Source organism: Doryrhamphus excisus, chromosome 3 (assembly GCF_030265055.1).
Source record: "Doryrhamphus excisus isolate RoL2022-K1 chromosome 3, RoL_Dexc_1.0, whole genome shotgun sequence".
In the NCBI taxonomy this organism is placed as follows: domain Eukaryota; kingdom Metazoa; phylum Chordata; class Actinopteri; order Syngnathiformes; family Syngnathidae; genus Doryrhamphus; species Doryrhamphus excisus.
Window position 1 is genome coordinate 16,810,372 of NC_080468.1, and position 15,414 is coordinate 16,825,785.

Here is a 15,414-nt window from a genome sequence, read left to right on the forward strand (position 1 = left end):
TTGTCCATGTTCGACACACTAATGCTACCGTTGCTTCCTTCACTCATTGCAGACTACAGTAGTTCTACGGTACATCCTTATGAACAACTTGTGGCGCTAGTGCGCCAAAGCAGAACAAAAGACCCAAACAAGAGAGTAAACAACAGTTCATTTAATAATTCATCTTTGTTGTCTCTAAGGGAGGGGCTGGAAAGGTATAAAATGGTCATATTAAAATAATCGACCCAGTCTTTCCCCACTCAGCGTGTCCAATGTTGATGTCTGTGTAGGCTTCTTCAGTCCTTTAGCATGTCCCACAAATCCACATACAGTATATAACTTATTGTCAGCAACGCAGCTTTCAATATCCACGTAGAAGGCTCTAAAACGTCGCCCCAAAATGGCTGTAACACATAAACCGAGGGTGCACAGTCAAAGCTTAATAAAAGGCATAGAGATCCATGACGAGTCCACAGGAACCTTTTGCATGATGTGCAGTATTTCTACCTGGGGGGGGGGGGGGGGGAGTACTGGTGCATACCTGAAACAATGACAACGTAACAGTGAATATATTTATTATCATCATTATTATTATAGAAGATAATGTTACGAATAATAATTACAAAGGCATTTAGTCTAGACTACTATAATCTGGTCCTGCTCATATAGTCCAGAGGAAGGTGGGGAAACAGGAAGCTCTAAAACGCTGTATTCACTCTCACACGCACGCAGCGTTGCACAGTTCATTTTGCCATCCATCCATCCTCAGGGAAGAAAACAAGCCCCAAAACAAAGAGAGGGGGGGTGAATCTCATGTTCCGTGATGCTGAGGCTTTCAGGGTTTGTTATTTTTGGGTAAAGCAAGAAACTGAGGTACAATGCTAAGTGACTCATGGATTGGTCTCATCAGTCTTTTCACAATGACGGACACACACGCACAAACACGAGGCATTAACCACTTCACCTTCGCAGTCTACGGAACCTTCCCGCCCAACGCTATGTTGGATTGTGACCAGTACAGCTTTGTGACGTAAGCGCGATGAGAATGAAGTCGACATGTTTTTCAGGCATGCATACCTGTGGAAGTCATTGACAATCCGCATCCCGGAAAAGGCCTGCTTAAAAGTCTGCATCCTTGATAACAAAATTGCACCTCTTCTGTCAGCAGTGAGCGACTGCTCGCAGAAAAAGAATAAAAAGTCAGATGCACACAAACAACGTTGTCTAAATTGCACTGATAACACATTGGTCAGTCTTGCATTTTCTCCCACCAGTTGCAGCCCATCAAGGCGACGCCCACTGGGACTTTTGGGAGCGCGCGCACGTGCACGGTGAAGACATGAAGCGAGCAGCACAGTGATCCTGAAGTTTCCCTTCATCCCCTTCACTGTTGTCCCTGTACTATCTGGACTCCCCGTCTTTGTGGGCGCTGAACAGTGACAGTTCACCAGGAACCCCCAGTCTGGAGCCGCGCGGCGGCGTTGACGACCGGTTGGTGACGGACGGAATGAGTGGCGGCGGCGCCCCCATCGACAGTGCGCCCACCAAACCTGCGGGTGTTTTTGCCAGAATGCCGTTGGGCACGTGGTGTGCATTGAGTGGGCCCAGACGCGAGTAGAGGCCCATGTGATGCTGGGAGGCCCCAGGGGGCAGGGGGTGGGACAGAAGGCTTGGGTGCAGCTGCTCCAGGTGAGCAGCGGTAGCAGCATGAGAGGGACTGGACAGGTGAGCGCCAGGGGGGAGGTGAGGGTGCATCCCAAAGAAGCGCGCCCGCTCAAAGTCTTCCCTTAAGATCTGCGCACGCTGCTCCTCGTCCATCAGCCCCCCTCCCGGTGCTCCCAGCTGGTGAGGCCGATCAAAGTGGTGGGCCATCAGGGCGAGCTCCTGGCGGACCACGGGATTGGAGGCCGTAGACGTGGAGGGATGGTGAGGGGCAGACGCAGCAGCTACAGCCGCAGCCCTCTCCGCCTCCAGTAGGCGCTGGTGCTGAAGGAGCCGGGCCAGGTGGGGGTCGGAACGCAGGGCCAGGTGGGGGTCGGACCGAAGCGCCAATGCCTCCCTTCGATGCTGCTGCTGCTGCTGTTGATGATGATGATGATGATGCTGCTGGGCTGCAAGTTCCCTCCAAGGATCCCAAGTGAAGCTGTGTGGACCCTGTGACGGTCCCTGCGGGGGACCGTGGTGGAAGCGCTCCCCACCTGGGCCCATGACCAAACCGGTACCCGCCGTGCTGCCGAGATACGCTTCGATGGCCCTGGAGCGATCCAGCAGGGAAAGGTGGGTGGGTGGGTTGGGAGTGGGGGGAGGGAGGGGAACACCAGGAGTGGGAGTCAGGGAAAGAGAGGACGAAGGCGTTCCGGAACTGGGGTGGTGTGGATGGCTGTTGGGCCGGTCGAAGGCGTTGTTGGGCAGCGGGGGAGGGAGGGAGATGGGGATGTGCTCAGGCTCCTCTTTGCGCTCCTCCTTAACCTTAACAGGCGGCAGCAGCAGGGGGGGCTTGGAGACGGGCGTTGTGGACTTTTTAGCCTGAGGCAAAGAGGTGACGGAGGCGGAGCCGGCCGTGGATGCGGGGAGGGCGCCGTCTCTTTGGGAGTGTTCACTGTGGAGGCCGTGTGCTGCCGGGCCGAGTGGGCGGGGGTAAAGGTCCAGGGGCGACTGAGCTGAGCGACTGGTGGGCGGGGGGGTGTTGAGCACAGAGGACGAGGAAGACCGGGGTCTGTCTCTGTCTGCCGCCAATGAGGAAGGGCCAAGAGGAGGCCCGCGTGACGTCACTGTTGGCAGCGGCCTCTTGTCCCCGTCTCTGTCACGCTCTCTGTCTCGGTTTAAGCTGCGAGTCATGTCCTCAACAGGCCCGCCGCCGCCGCCCCCTGCGGCGCTGCTGTGGCCGTTGATGTGGGACACGGGGGTGCTGCTGCGGGGCTTAAAGGAAGGAGCCACAGGAGACATCCTCACAGGTTGACGGCCGTACAGCATGTTGTCTCTGTGGAACAACATTGGAAGCCACGTTATCGTCACAGCTCAGAGTCGTCAATTCCATTAATACCTTAACTATTAATACCTATTAATAGTTACTGGTATTAATCAATACCAGTAACCTCGTACCTGTCCTTTTCGTCTTTGATGTGGGGTACATCCCTCCTCTCGCCATCCTTCCCTCGATCCCTCTCGTCTCGCTTGTCGCCTCCTTTGGCCCAGCTGGGGCCCGCGGGGAAGCCAGACGGTCCTCCGTGGAGGCGGTTCCATGGGTCGTGATGGTTGGGGGCGTTGGACAAGTTCCCGACCATGCTGGCGGGGGAGTCTTTAGGACCAAACACGGAGCCCGCTGCAAACCAGAGTTTTGATACCATTTATATAATCATGCATTCCGAGATTTAACTCAAACGGACCAGCACAAATTGCAAATCCAAAATAAACACGTTTCCAGATGTGAGGAGACTGACCAAGTGTCGGGCTTCCTAGTCCTCCAAAGGCACCAGAACCGAGGGCTCCCAGTGGGGTAAAGGGTGGGGATCGACCATATGGATCTACAACGTGCATGCACATGTACATAATGCAATGCAAACTCATGCATCTTGACAAAAATCAGTCAAATCCACCGTGTCAGAGTGGGGAAAAAAAGGCGCTGCTCTTACCCAAATGTGCAGCTGGAGCCAGGAAAGACGAGTGCGGCGCTGATGGAGCGATGAAAGGTGCCGAGGGCGGATTGACTGCACCTGCGGTGGAAGTGAAAGAATCGCTCACACCGTGTCCATCAAGCTTCAGCAGTATACATCTGACTGGGAATGCGTGTGATGAAACCTGTCGCTGAGAAGAGACTGGGAGGTCTGGTCAGGTCGTGGCTCGGAGGCAGGGGCCCCCCGATGGGCCCCATTGGGCCAAGTCCACCAGCTCCTGGAAGACGAGCCAGCAGGTCGCTGCGGAAGTCCAACTTGTGAGGGTCGGCCTGCATCAGCTGAGAAACGGCAATATTAGGATTAGAAACGCCGTATGGAGACTAATGGTCTTGTTCTACTCTAGTGTTCCGTCAGGATATTACAGACTAGGGTTGGGCGATAACTTTTATGTAGCGGTATAAATCCTTCCATTGATAAGAAAATGACGTAAACTGGTGGAAATGAGATTTCTGATGATGTGTTTTCCAACAGCAGATGTAGGAGACGTGGAAGAGGAGAGGGACAGAACGTAACCAGCGACTGGACTTTGAAGTCGTCCTGTCTCCAGACATGTTTTTTTTTTATTATATGGGTTAAGGTTTGTCGTTTTTTTTTATCCAAGACACAGCTGAATCCAATCATATTGCCCTATCGTGATCAAGATGCACGCAAAGGTCCGTATCGCCCAACCCTATTGTAGACAGACGTACCTTTACTTTCTTCTGATGGCTCAGAATCATCCAGGCCACGTAAACATGCATAGCGCACCACTTTCCAGGTTTCTGCGGCACACAAATAAAGTTTTGGTTGCGGTCATTGTCAAGACATGTGTGCCCCGACGGCCTGCCTCTCACGGCGGTCATGACTCCACACACGTAAAGTTCTTTTCAACATTGAGAGTGGGGGACAGAGGAAGATATGAGCTAGCTAACTGGTGTGCAAGGCCAGTGAAGAGAGCATTAGCGAAGCGACATGTGAGGTTAGAGCAGAGTGAATGAAGCAGTCAGGAAAAGTAAAAAATAAGCGGAGCCAAAAAGCAATCAAAACATCTGTTTGTGCTTACATTACTGATTTTCAACGATGTCCCAAATGGATCAGTTAGCTACGAGAGAGCAGAAGTGGGGAAACCACTTTTAATCCACATGTCGGAATGAGGAAGTGTCTGCGGCGTGATGGCGCACACAACCTGACAGTCCACGTTGTGTATTGCACTGTCAGGTCCGGCAATAATGCAGAGTCCGTTCCTTACCCGGGGGTCTTTGGGCTGCAGGTGGTGAGGAACAACCCCAAGGCGAGTGCTTAACTCCGGACCGGTTCCCTGAGGGACGAGAGGCTGCACACACACACACACACACACACACACACACAATTATAAAAATCTAATTTATATTATATTTTATAACGCCAAGGAATGATGAACAGCAAATTAAAAGCACTAAATGAACACGGAGCCGCCATCCACCAGTTTGTTTTGGGCCGTGTGCTAGCATGCCTTAACTTGAGTGGTGCATTAGCACCCAATGACGTCATCACACTGTAGCTTTAAGAATTCCCTTAAGAATTTAAGAAGGTAAATATTGGCACAAGTGCATCCACATGAAGCAATACACCCTGTTTTGTTATGCCGTGTTTCAATTGGCTCCTTTGCCTCTTGAACGGACCAAAATGTTCTGACATGCTCGTGATGCTGGTCACAGACCAGTTCTTCTCACCTTTGGCTGGAATGCTCCTTGCAGGGAGCTGAAAGGCCCGGTGGGAGGAATCACAGGCTGGATATTGGGCACTGAGGGCGGCGGTGGGTACGGTGGGAAGAACTGTAATGGCACACAGACGTGAGCTCGAGTTGGGTGAAGCAGCACTACCACAAACACACACACACACACGTGTGTGCATTACTTACAGGGTGCCGGTACAGCCCCTCCATTTTGCCCGGGTACTTATCAAACTGCAACGCCACACAAAAAGCAGCAAGAGGGTTAGAAGATGTCATATCTGGAACTCAGTCCGCATTCCAGACAGGCTGGAATTTGGCATACGTACACGGGTGCTCCTTACCAGGGGCGGCGCAGAGGCGGTTGGGTGCAGGAAGGGCGTGAAGTGTTGGTGCGTGTGCGTATGTTGGTGCTGGTGGTTGTGCTGATGGAACTGGAAGGCCAGCGGCTGGATGCTGGGCTGGTTCTGGGAGTTCCGACCGGTCGACCCAGGCGTGGAACTGGACGCCGCCGGCCCGCCGGGTGTGGAGCGCCCCGCGGCGGTGGCGGCAGCGGCGCTGCTGCTCTCGGCACCCTGTGCGCTGCGTCTGCCCTCGCGCTCTTGTGCGTTCAGGAAGTGGGAGTTCAAATTCTGACGTAGCATTTCCTGGTCTGTGCCGGAACATGTTGCATTGTTAAAATGACAATTAAAAAAAATGAGCGATGAGACGTGTGGTGGCACTCGATGATGTACCTGCTGCGGTGGAGTGGGAGGGGCCTTGCAGCAGCGGGGGAGGGGGAGGCAGGCCAGGTGAGGAAGTGAACAAGGCTCCAGAGTTGGCGCGAGATGGGGGTCGGAGGGGCCCGGAAGACCCCGCGCCCCGGATGTAGGACATAGACACACTGGTGGAGGGGGTTGGGGGCCGCATGGAAGCTGAAGACGCGGCAACAGATGAAACTGAAGATGGCGGTTTGGCCGGAGTGCTGCTCCTGAGGAAAAACACAACGTCAGTATGCGTTTCTCCAACGAGCGAGGCGCAGATTAGAACCGATCCAACAAAAACTGAGGCCCTCGCTGACCTGCTGTAAAGGGAGTGCGAGGGTCCCGCCAAGGTGAGGAAGGGCTTGGGCTTCGACAGCGGTGGGCTGCCGTTGTGTCGGCCGCCGTTCCCATTCATGGGGCCCGGTCTCGGGACCGGGCCAGCCGCCGTGACCGGCGAGTGGGAAGGCCGGCAGGGGAAGGAGGCGGAAGAGGTAGAAGATGAAACAGGCTCGGGGAAATGCAGCTCCAGGCTTTTCTCCTGACTCCGCTCCAGGCCGGACACCCTGGGCGTCACCATCAGGCGCGGGACGCCGTTCCGCGCCGGCACGGTCGAGCAGTTTTTGTTGACGGTTGAGGGTGGGGGCTCGACAACTAAAAGACAACAAGCATGGCATGACTCAGAGCGCCGGCTTTTATTTGATGAAGATGATGATGATGGAAGTGTGCCAGATTCCTGCTGAAGCTAATCCTTGCAAAATGATCCCTCTCTTACCTGACAAACGTCACACCCTGCAGGATTTCGCAATGTTGCCATCTTATAACCAATCAAATGTGACCCCGAACAACGCTCAGAAACGCCCTTCAACTATTAACCAATCAAAGGTGTCCCTGGCTGGCCCACCCACGTCCTCACTTCCTTATTCACCGTGGATAATCTCTTATCGTCGCTCATTTAACAGGCAAAGTAAGCATATATTCCCAGCTTTGTTGACATCCTGTGCTATTTGAGGTTGAGGTGGGCGTGTCCAAACCACATACCAAACTTTTACATTTTTGTGTAACTTTTTTTTTTTTAACAATTACACTTTTCTGCAGTGGTTGCCCCCATCCCCACCCACTTTATGACTTTTTTTCCCTTTAATTTTTCAACTTCAGGCTAATTTTTTCTCTTAATATTATGACTTTATTCTTGCAATATTTAGTCTTCATTGCTGTGAAAACACACTGCACAAACATGACAAAAAATTTTACATTGTTATAAAATTATGTTTGTGGAAAAAGTTAACGTTATGACAGTGAACTCATAATATTACATGAATAAAGTCATAACCACCAGAAGAAAATTTGTGAGTTGAAAATAGTGGAATAAACAAAAAATAGCAGAAATAAAAAAGGCTGTAATTGTATGAGAATAAAGTCAAAATAAAAATGTTTTCCAACGAGAAATTAACTCGTAATATTATGATGACAAATAACATCACCTTAGTACCACTGAGTTGAAATAGTTGAAGAATATTTAATAATAAAATAATAATATAATATTATGAGATACTAAATGAAACAAAATTGCAATTTCTGGAAAACTAAGTTGTGAAAACGGAATGCTCTGAGAATAAAGTTGCCGCAGAATCTGCCATTTTAGGTCAAAGCAATCACACACACACTAAAAAAAGAAAAATAAATCCGGGAGGGACTGGAATGTCACCTTCAGATCTAAATTTAGCATCCATCGCACATGAGGTTAAGTGTTTCATCACTGTGGGTGCAGCACTTTCATGACATACTCACCTTTTCTGGTGCTGACTGTGAACACGGGATCCATGTCATGGTCCGAAGCCTGGAAAAGACCCATGAGGTGGTTATTTATGTTAAAGAGAAAAAAAAAACAGGAGTTCAGAGCATACCTTGTCTCCGGCGTCGCTCTCCGTGTCACACTAAAATTAAGGAAGAAACAAATCACTATGTAGCACAGACTGTTTCTACATACAGTGGACTTAAATGTGTTTTTTTTTGCATTAGTCAATGACAACAACAACTGAATACAAAATGCAGTTTTTTAATGAAACTCTTTATAGTTGCTGCGACCACAACAACCGCAATGAAAAAACTTGCAATGAGTCTCTTATGGCGCTGTGGAGGAATTTTTGCAGAATTGTTGTCATTCAGCCACGTCAGAGGCTCTCACTGTGGTTGGCTGGAGTCCCAAAGCTTTAGAAACGGCTTTATAAGCTTTCCCAGATTGATGAAGCTAAATGACTTTCTTATTTGTTCCGGATTTCTTTAGGTCTCGGCATGATGTCTCATTTTTGAGGATCTTTTGGTCTACTTCAAGTGAGTTCTTCATCAAGAACATGTGTGGGAGTAATCAGTATTTTTTTTTAATACAAGACCAAATCAGATTTTTTTTTCTCCCTTGATAATAAAAGATTTCATTTAAAAACTGCATTTGGTAGATGTGTTGCCATTGACTAATATTGACATCAAACAATTCAGTGTGACAAAGGTGCAAAAAATAAGAACTCATGAAGGGGCAAACACTTTTTGATAAATACAAATCTATACTTACAATGTAGCCGGTCTCCAAAGGGTGGCCCTGCAGCAGAAAAACATTCTTAGCTGCTGTGATTCCAAATGAAACTTTTGAAAAGGAGAAGACCTGGAACGAACGTGCCACTCACCTCCATCCTCCTCCTCTTGCTTCTGCTCTTGTTCCAGCAGTAGCTGTGCGGCGCGCCTTCCTCCGGCTCGGACAGAGGCCCTCCGCCGTTCTCCTCCGGCCCTCTCTTGCCCTTGTTCCTCCGACCCAGCATGTCCGTGCGCTGGTTGGGCTTCAAGGAGCAGTCCATCTGGCGCAAACAGGCGTTGGGAGAAGAGAAAAAGCACCAATGTGTAAAAAATAAATAAACACGTGATCTGTGACGGACCTTGTCCGTTGCAAGAGAGCGGCTGATTGTCGACCGGCGGGTCATCGCCCACAAGTGTATCTTTGCTACAATCACACTGAGCAGTTGACCAAGTGCTTCGGGCTGTATGCTGGGGTTGCCACGGAAACATTCTGGCTGGCCTTGATTAGCATCAAGGTTGATTGGGACCCTTAAATGACATATTTGATTGAAATTCTTCTTTGATTACATCTAAAGGACATAGTCTCTTGTAGTCTTTCTGGAAAATCAAGCGAGGAATTGAACCTAGAGGCAAACACACAGGAACTGGTGTGGATCATTTAAAAAGCAAAAGCCGTTTTGCGGATTCTCAACACCTTCCAGAATGAGAACATGAATAATTGAGGCCATCCACGGACCGATGGATGGCGGGATGGCTGGATGAATGGATGGGGGTTTGTTTTTGGAAGGGCACTGCAAGGAACGGCGTTTGTCAGCGTCAGTCCCCATGACAGCAGGTGTCAACATGCACACATTCACCTCCAAAGCCTCCAGGCTGACGAAGCTGGCGATAGCGAAGCCATCGATGATGTCTTCCTCACAGGACACGGACTCCCTCTTCCTCCGGCGGGGGGGCCTGTGTCGGCCGAAACCCGGTCGGCCCTCTTTCCCACCCCCGGGACCCCGGACACTGTTGGTCCCGCAAGCCTCCCGATCGGAGCCCGACGACAGGGACGTGGCCCTCTCCTCCGCCAGGTTCATCCTCCTCCGCCGCCGATCCCTGTCGCGCTGGGATCGGGATCGGCGGCTCTGCCTGAATCCGGTGCTTCGGCTCGGGCCCTCCATGTCCACACGGCTAGCCTTTTTTGTCACTCCAGTGAGACCAAAAGGCACTTTAGTTCAAGTCCCGGTCCGGTGGAAGGCACCGAACCGCAAAGAGACGACACCACCAGCCGGGCCCTCGCGCTCAGCCCCCAGTTAAAATGGCGTTAATTGAACCAGTGGCTGCTATTATTTGCCGTCCTTTAACAGTCTACTGGCATCGAGGCCTTTCTTGCGGCGGAATTTGAGTGTCATTTCAAAAAGTGTCAACACACAATCCTCGACCCATGAGGGAATTAAAGCACGTCCACGACCACCAGCGTCTCCTAAACAGCTAACACGAGCTTGCTAGCAGGAATATTCACAAACAACCGAATAAGTTATGAGCATGCAAACAAAAACGACAGCCCAGCTCGCGTTGACGTCAATAATAAATCATCCCTACACTGGTTTTGTATTGGAAATCAGGCCATTGTTAACATTCCCGTCAATAATTTCTGCTCACGCTGACAATTTATTTGCCTGCTAGCAAAATGACACGGTTAGCTAGTTAGGAAGGCCGATAGCCCAAACAACGCAAACACACGGCGGTGACATGACTGCGTTGCTTTGTGAACGCAGTCAACGCTTTTACATTTAATTACATCTACCGAGCAAAAAGCAGTTGTTGCGTTTAATGTGACAACTGGATAGCGACGGGTTAGTGTTGACTGACGCTAATTAGCATTCGCTCATTCGGATAGCTCGGACGGGCTAACTCAATACATCACAATATAATCAGACAGCAACCGAAGGATAAACATGTATCTTCGCTACAGCGACGCGCGACTAATACTCGGCCAGGTAACAGGGCGGCAAAAGTATATTCCCCGGTCGAGGTTTTTATTTTTAATGTCGACGTGTTGACGGCCGAGAATGATGGCTGAGTTTGTGTCCATCAAAAGAAAGACGTAATGTTAGCACTACCGCTAGCTAGCATTAGCCCATCCAGCTGTTAGCTAGCAGGGGGTTTATCCCTTTTTCCCCCAAAGCAAACTGAAAGGATTTGGAGCTTCTACTGACAATCGCACGTTTAATCGCACTATATTAGTCCTTCACGCACACAAACGGTTTAGTTCCACCTCCATCGCTTGGAACGGAATCCGAGGCCCGCTGATGAAAGCCTCGGTGTCGATTTCCATAAACGAGGGAGTCGGCCAACCCCCGTCGGGCTGGGCAGCTCCTCCGTGCAGCCTTCACTGTTTAGATCCAATGTTTAGCCACAAGTTCAGCCCCTCGCCGGCGGTCCTTGCTTGTGCTTCCCTTCCCCCACCAAATCCACTGTGCAAAAAAACTATACACCGAGGAAGACGATATGTCCCCCGCAGCTTCCTTTTCACTAGTTTCAACTCAATTGGTAATTTATGATGGAAATCAGGGAGACACAACCCTTGTCAGCCGTGCATTGCATTGTGTGCGCTTGTCTTCTTCCCCCGTCCACCCGGAGCCTGCTGCAGCCCCAGTTTATCCACACTGCCACCGTGTGGGCGAAAACATCCACTACACGCCATGATGAACGGCTGGACACCCGCACAATGTCGCTTTGCTTGGAAACAAATACAAGATTACATTGATTATTTCCATCCCAAGTTATAGTAACAGTAAAACAAGAATATTGGCAGAATATTCCTCTCTGTCAACCGTAAAGGAAGTCAGACTGTGTCAGAAAATCTCAACATTTATTCATTTTTAAAATATGTTTTTATAAAGGAGTGGAACTCGAGTGTCACGGCGTCCTCGTGGCGGTCAGCAGCGAGTGCAGCAGGATGCCGGTGGCCACGGACACGTTCAGCGACTCCACGCCAGGCAGCAGCTCTCTTCCCGCCGGAATGCTCACCAGCGTCTGGCACAGAAAGAGCATCTTCTGGGACAGTCCTTCCCCTTCTCCTCCAATCAGCAGCAGCGTGGGTTTGCTCATCAGGAAATGCGAACACGGTGTGACGGGAACGTGCGTCGCCGGAGCCCCTGCTGCCACCGTGCCCACCACCCTCCAGCCCTGTGCAACCTTTTCCGTGACCATGTCCTCCAAGTCTTCATAGCCGTACACACCCATCACCTCCATGACGCCTGCGCTGGCTTTGCTGACCACCGGGGTCAAAGGGCAGCTGTGGCGAAGACTGCTGACCACTCGGTCCACGCCAAGGAAGTAAGCGGAGCGCAAGATCGCTCCGAGGTTCATGGGGTCTTGAATCCCGTCCAGGACGAGCCAGAGCGGTTTGGACTTTAAGCTGGGGGTTGAGTCTGCGGTCAGGAAGCTCAGTGGAGTGGCTTGCAGACAAACTCCTTGGTGAACTCCACCAGAAGACATCTTGGTCAGTTCCCGCTTACTGACCCGCTGGACCGGAACACCTCGCCGATGAGCCTCCTCGCATATCTTCACAACGGAGGCCCGCTGAGAGGTCTGGCCATCTTTCACAAAAAGTTTGAGGGCCTTCCTGCGACCCTGAGTGAGGGCCAGGAGGCAAGGAGCGATGCCGAAGACAATGTCAAGGTCGTCTGCTGAGTCCGGTGGTGACATCTGCCTTGCAGGTTTCCCCCTCTCAGACGAAGAGTCCTCCAGAGAAAGCTTCTGAAGTTCAGATGATAGTCTATACCGGTGTCTCTCATTGTGTCGCATTCCTCCTTGAGACCTGTGATGCTGGCTGGAGCTACTTTCCAGCCGGCTGTTGTTGCTGTTAACATTGTAGAAGACGCACTGGGAGTCCAATGGTTGAAACTTACACAGTCCCCAACTCCTCATAAAAAGCAACCTGTGCCGATAGGTATTCCTTAATAAACTCATTCTGATTCAGTCTACCCAAAGTAACTGCTTCCAAGAAAATTTCATAAGTCAAATTACACCACGCTATAAACATTTAACATTTTACGTCAAGTACTTAATAGCATACCTCTCCAACTTTCAACTTGTGGACCTTCATTGTCCTATAAAACTAAAAGAGTACTGTTTGAACACCAGCCATGCTAGCCGCGCCATGGGGAGTAAAGACAGGATCTCTGACGCAGTGCACTTCAAAATAAATGCCAAACCCGGTCTCCACGTTCAGAAGCACAAGTTCAACATTGTTTAAAGTGTTTTTATTTTGAAATGTAAATGTTCCTTATGTACGACTTCCTGTATGACTTTTCTGTTTCCACTGCTTGACATCCGTATCGTCACTTGTGACGTCGGCGATGAAATCACTTCCCGGAAGTGAAACCGTCGCAACACGGAAGTGACTGAAAGAAAACAAAACTAGTCCTTTAGCAACCATAAAACATTTGTTTGTCGTCTGAATTGTCGTGCTGATTCGACAACCTTGAAAAAAGGTGAGCTGGGGGGGGGCTTTGAAGTTGACTTTGTGACGGCTAACAGAGATGAGATGTCGACGAGGTGAAGACGGCTAAATTTAAAAAAAGACGTCAGGAGCCATTAATAAGTTATTTAGCAGTCAACACGTTACGTTGAAATCTAACTGGTCCCAAGTTTTCAGATGATTACGTATGCGATTATTTGATATTTGACGAGCACGTAACGTTAATGTTACATTTACAACCCAGTTGGGCGTTGATGTTTACCGACAAGGAGCCCAAAATGGCAAGTCGTCTTTTTTAGCCATAGAACAGCGTTCGTTTAAGTTCTTTGTGTGTAGTCGTGAGCATTGAACATGAAACTTGATCACACAGTGTTGAAACTGTTAATGATGCACGTACTTTCAAACAGATGGAATTCCTGTTTGGGAGGAGAAAGACTCCAGAGGAGATGCTGAAGCAGAACCAGAGAGCGCTCAATCGGGCCATGAGGGAGTTGGACAGAGAAAGGGTGAAGCTGGAGCAGCAAGAGAAGAAGATCATCGCCGACATAAAAAAAATGGCCAAGCAAGGCCAGATGGTATGTCATTTGTCTGAGGAGACGGAATATTTTTCTCCAAAAGACAGACTTGATGCATGGTTTTCAAAATGTCTCCAGGACGCTGTCAAGATCATGGCCAAGGACTTGGTGCGCACCAGACGCTACGTGAAGAAGTTCATCATGATGAAAGCCAACATTCAGGCTGTCAGTCTGAAGATTCAGACCCTGAAGTCCAACAACAGCATGGCCCAAGCGATGAAGGGCGTCACCAAAGCCATGGCCACCATGAACCGACAGGTCTGCCTCGCCTCATTTGAAAACACGTGAGACTAGATGATTCATGTGTGTTCCTCCTCAGCTGAAACTGCCCCAGATTCAGAAGATCATGATGGAGTTTGAGCGTCAGAGCGAGATCATGGACATGAAGGAGGAGATGATGAACGACGCCATCGATGACGCCATGGGAGATGAAGACGACGAGGAGGAGAGGTGAGTCGGCAGCCGTACATCAAACTTTCAACCTTCTCCTAAATGTCTTGTGCTCCTCACAGCGACGCCATTGTGTCCCAAGTCCTGGATGAGCTGGGTCTCACGCTCAGCGATGAACTTTCAAGTAAGAAAATGGCATTCATTTTGTCTGCTTGGTCTGGATGCACGCCTCCGAGAGCCCACTGTGTTTGTTCCAGATCTGCCATCCACCGGTGGGAGTCTTTCTGTAGCCGGGGCGAAGAAGGCCGAGCCTCAAGCCGCTCTCGCCGACGCAGACGCGGACCTGGAGGAGCGGCTTAATAACCTCCGCAAAGACTGAACACGCTCTACGCGACACAAAAACACTCCAGAGTTCTGTCTATATATTCTTCTGAAGGAGCACTGGCTGAGCGGGCAAAGCGGCCATGATGGGGTTTGGGTTTCTGTCTGAGGTGTTTCATCCATGCGTGCGTTATCAACAATTATCTTTGACAGGGCCGATGACGTCCTGTCCCCTTTAAGACAATGCCAAACAACACGGCGTGTGTCGCTACTAACCAGAGGCATTTTCAATTAACACTAACGACCCATGTGAAGGTTACGTTTTTATACACGATTGAGTCACAAAGATGTCACGCGCTCGCTTCACACGTCCGACTGGTTTGGTGTTGTTGTTGTTGTGTGTGTGTACGTCGTCGTGAGGATGGTTTGCTGGATGAGTGACAGCTGTCGTGCGGCTGCGCTGTCACTACTTCAACTGCTGATTTTCACCACAAAAAAAATGTCTGGAATGCTTTTCATGATTTTGGTGGAATAAAACTTTTTTTTTCCAGATTGAACCCCCCCCCCTACCTCACCCATACAAGTGGCGTGACCATAATTTCGAAACTGGAACACTCAAATTCTACTACTCCCAAATGTCTTGGACTATGCATCATCTGTACGGATAGGCAAAAGCGTTGGGTCACCCGAACTCTGGTTAACCTTTGGGAAAACAATAGAACATTTAAAACGTTAGTGTAGGGCTGAAACGTTGCTATTTCGTCGAAAATACGCATTAAAGGTTGTGTAATTTTCTTTAAAAACATCGGTGTTACTGCGCAACTCGGGAGAAAAACTTCCGGTCATTTGACTATGACGTCATCGCGTTCAGCAGTTCATGATTGGATGTTTGGCGCCGAGGTGGACCCTGGGAGTTGTGGTCTTCCAATAACAGCTTTCTCACACTAGTTTAAATATATAAATAGTATAAATTTATTATATTATTATAATTAATTATAATTAAATA

The 15,414-nt window shown here is 49.8% G+C and overlaps 3 protein-coding genes across 6 annotated transcripts; 1 reads left to right on the forward strand and 2 right to left on the reverse strand.

The window, feature by feature from the left end:
* Positions 1-136: 136 nt before the first annotated feature.
* fbrs (fibrosin) lies at positions 137-11,287 on the reverse strand. Of its 3 annotated transcripts, none has more exons than XM_058068502.1 (18): positions 9,509-11,287; positions 8,765-8,932; positions 8,653-8,679; positions 7,991-8,020; positions 7,875-7,923; positions 6,404-6,737; positions 6,078-6,307; positions 5,688-5,995; positions 5,533-5,577; positions 5,345-5,446; positions 4,882-4,965; positions 4,696-4,734; positions 4,343-4,414; positions 3,778-3,931; positions 3,612-3,692; positions 3,420-3,503; positions 3,082-3,301; positions 137-2,959 (listed from the first exon to the last, which is right to left on the reverse strand). In XM_058068502.1, the coding sequence occupies exons 1-18, from the start codon at positions 9,812-9,814 to the stop codon at positions 1,381-1,383; spliced, it is 3,912 nt and encodes a 1,303-aa protein (XP_057924485.1). In that variant the 5' UTR covers positions 9,815-11,287; the 3' UTR covers positions 137-1,380. The 3 variants fall into 3 exon arrangements, with proteins under 3 accessions (XP_057924485.1, XP_057924484.1, XP_057924486.1); XM_058068501.1 differs by having other exon boundaries at positions 6,078-6,313; XM_058068503.1 differs by lacking the exon at positions 4,696-4,734 and having other exon boundaries at positions 6,078-6,313.
* Positions 11,288-11,476: 189 nt separating this feature from the next.
* Positions 11,477-12,838, reverse strand: mrm1 (mitochondrial rRNA methyltransferase 1 homolog (S. cerevisiae)). The gene is made up of 2 exons (XM_058068514.1): positions 12,718-12,838; positions 11,477-12,579 (listed from the first exon to the last, which is right to left on the reverse strand). The coding sequence occupies exon 2, from the start codon at positions 12,567-12,569 to the stop codon at positions 11,556-11,558; it is 1,014 nt and encodes a 337-aa protein (XP_057924497.1). The 5' UTR covers positions 12,570-12,579; positions 12,718-12,838; the 3' UTR covers positions 11,477-11,555.
* A 155-nt stretch (positions 12,839-12,993) lies between these two features.
* chmp2a (charged multivesicular body protein 2A) lies at positions 12,994-14,960 on the forward strand. Of its 2 annotated transcripts, none has more exons than XM_058068520.1 (6): positions 12,994-13,135; positions 13,530-13,697; positions 13,776-13,955; positions 14,017-14,147; positions 14,210-14,271; positions 14,345-14,960. In XM_058068520.1, the coding sequence occupies exons 2-6, from the start codon at positions 13,530-13,532 to the stop codon at positions 14,464-14,466; spliced, it is 663 nt and encodes a 220-aa protein (XP_057924503.1). In that variant the 5' UTR covers positions 12,994-13,135; the 3' UTR covers positions 14,467-14,960. The 2 variants fall into 2 exon arrangements, with proteins under 2 accessions (XP_057924503.1, XP_057924501.1); XM_058068518.1 differs by lacking the exon at positions 12,994-13,135 and adding an exon at positions 13,245-13,403.
* The last annotated feature ends 454 nt before the right edge of the window (positions 14,961-15,414 follow it).

Bases quoted from the DNA above. Each gene is read 5' to 3' on its own strand.
- fbrs (XM_058068501.1), bottom strand. From the start codon at position 9,814: ATGGAGGGCCCGAGCCGAAGCACCGGATTCAGGCAGAGCCGCCGATCC. The intron at 6,738-7,874 runs GTGAGTATGTCA...GTTGTCTTTTAG, and splicing joins CACAGTCAGCACCAGAAAAG to TTGTCGAGCCCCCACCCTCA. The intron at 5,996-6,077 runs GTACATCATCGA...GTTCCGGCACAG, and splicing joins CTCCCACTCCACCGCAGCAG to ACCAGGAAATGCTACGTCAG.
- mrm1 (XM_058068514.1), bottom strand. From the start codon at position 12,569: ATGAGGAGTTGGGGACTGTGTAAGTTTCAACCATTGGACTCCCAGTGC.
- chmp2a (XM_058068518.1), top strand. From the start codon at position 13,347: ATGTTACATTTACAACCCAGTTGGGCGTTGATGTTTACCGACAAGGAG. The intron at 13,956-14,016 runs GTCTGCCTCGCC...GTTCCTCCTCAG, and splicing joins TGGCCACCATGAACCGACAG to CTGAAACTGCCCCAGATTCA. The intron at 14,148-14,209 runs GTGAGTCGGCAG...TGCTCCTCACAG, and splicing joins GAAGACGACGAGGAGGAGAG to CGACGCCATTGTGTCCCAAG.